Genomic DNA, 6,631 nt, shown 5'->3' with positions numbered 1-6,631 from the left:
CAAAATCCATAACTATGTTTTTTAGTGGTGTATATAATGAACCGTTATGTTTTTATTACCTTAGAATGAGTCATTTCTATCTACATACACCGCGGGTCCTCTTACATGGACGTCGCCATGTTTCTCCAGTAGCCCAAACGGACACCTGCTTAACAGAGTGTGTTTTGTAACTACGTTAAATTATAATAATAAATACATAAAGAGGTACAAAGAAAAGGAGAAGAAGAAGAAGTATCAATAGTCAGGGTGCGATTTATGTATAAAACAGAGGGGGGGGATGTTTTGGTGAACTGAACAGGTGAACTGTGGATTGATTGCAATGTTTAAAAATAAGATTTCTCCCGCTGTTTATTAATAAAATAATAAATACATTGCGATCTTGCAGCTGCAGTGAAAACGCAGAAAAGACAGATGCATGCTGTGTTTAACTCTAAGGTGCAGTGAGTTGGTGAGCGGAGAGAGACTGATTTAAAAGCTGTCACTGTTATTAAAAGAATAGCTGTGACTTCGGCTTGTTCACTGGTGTAACACGGACACTGGGCTGTTTGTCATCATAGAAACAGATTGTGATGTTTATTGCAGCTTTAGTAATATCGGCTGCCTTCCCTTCGACATGCAACTCCCTGCATGTAGTAGTGATTGGACGCAAATTGCAACCAACAACTCACTCACCGCTCCCTTTTCGGCCCTCCATTTGTCCAAATTTCTTATAAACCAGATGACTACTACTTGTTCTCCTGTTCTTCGTACATATTTAAAGTGGTGACGCAACTCTGTAAAGCAGTTTGTCTGTTTGAGCTACTGTAGAAATCCTCCTAAATATTCCACACTGGACCTTTAAGGCATGAAGGTAATCCAAACTTAAGGTATTTGATCCTCAGTAAGTTACAGTACGTTTAATTTTCCAGGTGGAGTTTGCTGTTGACGAGTCCGGCCTCTGGCTGCTCTACCCGGCTGTGGACACAGAGGGCTTCCACCAGGAAGTAATCCTGCTCATCCACGTCCGCCCCCGAGACCTGCAGCCAATAAGGAGCTTCCGCACAGGTCTTCGGCGTGGCCGCTATGGAAACAGCTTCCTGGTTTGCGGCGTGCTTTATGCAGTGGACAGCATGGAGCGCCGCTTCGCTAACGTGACATACGCCTTTGACACGCACACGCTCACGCACACCGTGCCGAGCCTGGCGTTCACGAACATGCACGCGCACACCTCCCAGCTGGCTTACTGCCCACTAATCAAGAAACTTTACGCATGGGACGACGGACATCAGATGACGTATGATGTCATCTTTGCTTATTAGCGCCATGAATGGACGCACAGATGAAGAAACTGTGGTTAGCATATCCAGCAAGAGGTCAAACCAAAGCTGAGGAGAAAGGAAATAAGATAATAACTGTACAGATATTTGATCATTGTTTTGTTTCTACATGACTGTGGATCAGTCTAACTGAATGTGTTTTTATATTGACCTCAGCTGCTGCTTCGCCACACACACCAAAGTTAGTATTAACCAGCAAGAGCAGCACGTAACTCACAAGAGAAGTCAGAAAACAAGTCGAAATATGTTCACATTTGGAAAAGGACAAAACCCCACGGTCATGTAAATAAATGTAAACACGTCTTACTGTTTCTCCTAATGGAAATGTTCCTCTGAGTTTAGAAAAAAACTGTGTATAACTGTTCCACTGCATATTGAAAATGTAGTGGAGAAACTGAGGAATTGAACATGCACAACTGTCCCAAATTTAACCAATTTAATGGTTCTAAAAATGATAATAATTCATCCTCCATTCTTAGAGAAAAGTTGAGTCTGTGGGGAAATTATTTGGGGAAGTTATTTATATTGCTCAAATTCATAACAGAAGTTGTGTCATTGTGCTTTTCATATGGAGCAGGTCCAGACCGTACTCTTTGTAATATTATTTACAGAGACACAACAATTCCCAGCATGAGCAAGCACTTGGCAACTGTGGCAAGGAAAAACTTTTTGCAGGCTGAAACCTCGGGCAGAAGCTAAACTCAGGGTGTACACACACACATGTACACACTTTACACGCAAGGAATTCACATAAAGAAACACAATGCTTAGAAATGTTCTGCCTCTAAACACAGATCAGGTTGTGGTTTCTGTCATGACCTTTCATAAGTTCAGTTATTGTGTAAAACAGGATTGATGTAGTTTGTATATTTGAGGTTTTCGAGACCTCACTTTGTCTAATTTAGGGGAATAAACTTTGCAGAGTTTACATAGTTTACTAGCGCCTATACAGCTTGTGAAATCAGCTGGTCTTCTGCTCTGGAGGTTTGTAAAGTCTAAGACGATGATGGTTAGGATGTCATCGGGGTTATTCAGCTGGTTACGTCGGATTTAAGACTACAAATATTCCACGATTTACTAGCTTGTTTATAACTTCACTTGCTCAGATGGAGGAATTAAGTTACTAAGACCTCGGCATTGACCAGGCAGGGAGGGTCGGATTGAAAGATGCTATTGGTTGTATTTTGGGATATGTAGGATCCAGCGTTTAAGGATTAAAAGTGAAGATATCTGAAGAATCCTGAACACATTTAGCTGTTGTTGTGATGATCAAATCACATCTGCCTATTAAGACTTTCCAAAACCTCTGATCAATAAGCTACTGTAATGGTGCTGAAAATCAGGTAAAACTGGATTTGTCCAGTCCAAATATACAATGTTCAATTCCAGAGAGTAATAACTCATTCTGATAATGACTGAAGATATTTTATGCTTCAAGTGTTGCATATGTAATGAAACAGCAACCTATTTTCTTATATGCTCAAAGTCTATACTGTATGTTTATTTTTACTTTATGTCTGTTTAGTGTGTCAAACATTTAGCTGCACTCCTGTCCAGTGATGTTTATCATAAGTCCAGTTGGGAACAGGAATGGAAGCTTTAACTCTGGTACACTTACTCTATCTTTTACCTTTTCGGGCTATCACATGCTCCACACAGCTTTACTAGATTTAAAAAAAAAAAAAAAAAAAAGAGAGACAAGGTTTATTTCAACTGCTTTTCTACAGTTTTGCCTTTTTTATTTCATTAATTTATAATAAAAAATTTTAAAAAGGTGAAGATGAACAAACTTTTTCTTTTTATCTTTTTCTCCTCGGTCTGTCCTGTGCATGTCCAGCCTGCTGTGGACATTATTTCTGGGATTGATTTAGTTTTCCTGGAAGCAGCAGCTCCACTGGAAGGAACCCAGGGTGGAAAATAAGCTCCAGCCAGATGCTGGTGAACCTCAAACTGGGAATGCTCAGGACACACACCAGAACTTCAACTTGTGATCTCATAAAGATTCATATAAGATGGTGGACTGGTGTTTGATAAGACTTAATGGGAGTTTGCTTTTATTCTAGTGTGGTTTGGTACTTTGGTTCTACAGAGCCCAGTTCTTTTCAGATCAGATTAGTTCATATCACCTCAAAGCAGAATGGAAATGCACGAAAATAACTTACACATTTATGACAATAATACATTTTCAATGCCAGCGAGCGCATAGAGAGCTATTAGCTCTGCTTCATGGACTAGTTTATGAGCCATGTGCTTCAGTACTGCATCTACTGACACGTGCATGCTAATGGACTCTCCAGAGAACTCAACCTGACACGCACAGAAACTTTTAAGAGAAATAATAATAGCAAATTAAGTATGGTTATCATTATCTTAATGGTACCTGCACTTTGTTTTTGGCAGCAGCGACAAATAGTGGGACACCGTTCACATAAAGTAGACTACAGAAAAGAGAAGGTTTCAAACTAAACAACATAAAAGGTAAATGGTCTTCACTTGTCTAGCACCTTTCTGCCATAGCGTCTTTCTGACCACTCAAAGTGCTTTTACATCATTAATATATGGCAGCTCTACGCCCTGAGCCACAGCCGCCCAAACAACATATTGACGACAAACACATGAATTACAGCGGGAATGTTTCAGTAAAGCTGACGGGATCCTCTGGAGAGGACATGAATAGTTATATAACCATCACGTTTATGTGTGTGTGATGCATGTCTGTGTGGTAAGTGACCACCTAGCAGGGTGCAGAAGAAAGGCGCCCATTCACATAAACTGCATACTCAAAAAGACTCTCTAAAGCTGTATGAATGTATGTGTGTGTTCTGTACAACTGTCAGTCTTTAAACCACTTGGTCTAAATGTCTGAAAGCATGGGGACCACACACACTTACACACACACACACACACACTCCAGAAAGTACATTGCTAACAATGCTATCTGTCCAAGTTCACAGATAGTCCACACAGAGCAGCAGAACGCTCTGTGAACTTGGTCACATGAACTGCATAATATCTGGTTTAAAGATAGCAGCGGTATCTGCATACACATTCCTGACTGCCACTGAGCTAAAGATCTGTACAAAGGAAGAACAAGGGAGAGAGAGAGGAGAAAGGAGAGAGTTTATCATGGAGACTTATTAATTATAAATACAGTTCACTCAGTTCACTCACTTGTTTAACTGTAATATGAGATGTGGAGGAGACTGAGAAAAGAAAAGAGATGTCAGAGGAAAGGTGGAGGAATGAAGAACAAACAAGACTCTAAAACTCAGAATTCGGAGAAAGCTTGATTTGGGACCTTGGTTTTTGGAGTAGTGGGCTGCTGCAGGTGGCTAAGCCAGATAGTGGTGATCTAGAATATAATAGTAGTGGCATGATGAAACACGATGAACACGATGATTTTTCATTGTGGATTTCAAATTTGGAGGAAGCAAAATCAATCCAATCCAAGCCTCTCATCATCTCATCATTTAGATAACTGCACTGACAACAGCAGAGACGTCCTGCATATTTTGTATTTTCTATTGATAAAATAATGAACTTCCCATAAGTTGTTATTGAAGGCTATGCTTCAGGCTCTGTTAGGACTCAACGATGGACTTCCCCCTAACACCCTGTCTTCACATGACCCCTGGGTCATAAAACAGATCCTACCAGGGAGGACACTAATGGACCATTAAGTGACAACTGAGTAATTTATGACCTTTCCACCGCAATTCTGTCTCGGGAAGCACAAAATCAAGCATACCATTCAGGCAGGCAACGAAGTCAAGCTAAGCTCACAATCCCAGCACATCAGCTGATAGAAGCCATCTTAAAGCTCAGCCGATTCATCTCTTAGCATTCATTGGCAAATTTCATACAAGGTACCTTTATAAGCTGCTATAACCTGGCAGCCCTTGCTGCTTCCTCTGCAAGCAAGCTGCCGCCACTGAGAGGTGTGCTCTCACTTCCTTAAGGCTTTCCGAGTAGGCGCATGGGAGGGCAGTGCTCTCACTGCCTTATGCTTATGGCTTTCTGCGTAGGCACGTGGGAGGGCAGAGATGTGTGCTCTCACTGCCTTATAGCTTTCCATGTAGGCACGTGGGAGGGCAGAGATGTGTGCTCTCACTGCGTTATAGCTTTCTGAGTAAGGCGCGTGGGAGGGCAGAGAGGTGTGCTCTCCCTGCCTTAAGGCTTTCTGAGTAAGGCGCTAGGGAGGGCAGAGAGGTGTGCTCTCCCTGTCTTATGGCTTTCCGTGTAGGCGCATGGGAGGGCAGTGCTCTCACTGCCTTATAGCTTTCCATGTAGGCACGTTGGAGGGAAGAGAGGTGTGTTCTCCCTGCCTTATGGCTTTCCAAGTAGCTGCGTGGGAGGGCAGAGGCTTTCCATGTAGGCGTGTGGGAGAGCAGAGAGGTCAGAGCTCAGCTGACCTGATTTCCTCGGGCAGGCTGTTCCAGAGCCTCGGGGCCCTGACAGCAAACGCTCTGTCCCCTCTGTTTTCAGTCGAGACTCTGGAACAGACAACAGACCTCTGCCCGAGGATCTCAAGGTACGTGCTGGTGCGCATGGGACTAAAAGGTCAGAAATATAACAAGGCGAGAGGCCATGAAGAGCTTTAAAAGTGATCAATAGAATTTTAAAGTCAATTCTAAAACATACTGGGAGCCAGTGTAATGAAGCTAAAATAGGAGTAATGTGGTCATATTTCTTTGTTCTGGTTAAAAGCCTGGCAGCTGAGTTCTGGACAGTCTGGAGTCAATCAATAGATTTTTGGGTTAAACAAGTGAAAATGCTGTTGCAATAATCCAGGCTTGTTGAGATGAAGGCGTGTAAAATGGTCTCGGTGTCCTTAAAAGTTAACATAGATCGAATTTTTGCTATATGTCTAAGTTGATAAAAACATGATTGAACAAGCTTTGTGGTGTGCTGCTCGAAATTTAAATTACTATCAAACCAAACACCAAGGTTCTTTGCAAAAGGCTTAATGTGTAGCAGTATTTGTTTTGCCATCTGCTGGGACCCGATGACCAGGATTTCTGTTTTGTCTGAGTTCAGCTGGAGGAAATTATTTGACATCCATTTTTTAACTTCACAAAGGCAGTTGTTAAGTGAACTCAGCATTCCAGGGTCTGTGGATCTGACGGGCAAGTATATTTGTGTGTCATCAGCATAAATATGAAAAGAAATACCATGTTTATGGATAATATGTCTAAGGGGAAGCAGATACAAGGAAAACAAAATGGGTCCTAAGACCGACCCCTGAGGCACACCATATTTAACTGGACAGAACGAGGAGACATAGTTGTTTACAGACACGCAAAACTTCCTATTTG

General features: G+C 41.9%; 1 protein-coding gene across 1 annotated transcript; it reads left to right on the top strand.

Annotated features, from left to right (window-relative positions):
* The first annotated feature begins 844 nt into the window (after positions 1-844).
* On the top strand, positions 845-3,024 carry LOC123972538 (olfactomedin-like protein 2B). Its single transcript, XM_046052063.1, has 2 exons — positions 845-850; positions 909-3,024. The coding sequence occupies exons 1-2, from the start codon at positions 845-847 to the stop codon at positions 1,296-1,298; spliced, it is 396 nt and encodes a 131-aa protein (XP_045908019.1). The 3' UTR covers positions 1,299-3,024.
* Positions 3,025-6,631: the final 3,607 nt, after the last annotated feature.

This window comes from Micropterus dolomieu, linkage group LG06 (genome assembly GCF_021292245.1).
Source record: "Micropterus dolomieu isolate WLL.071019.BEF.003 ecotype Adirondacks linkage group LG06, ASM2129224v1, whole genome shotgun sequence".
NCBI lineage: Eukaryota > Metazoa > Chordata > Actinopteri > Centrarchiformes > Centrarchidae > Micropterus > Micropterus dolomieu.
Note: the sequence above shows the minus strand (reverse complement) of the source record. Positions and strands in the feature narration are given on the sequence as shown.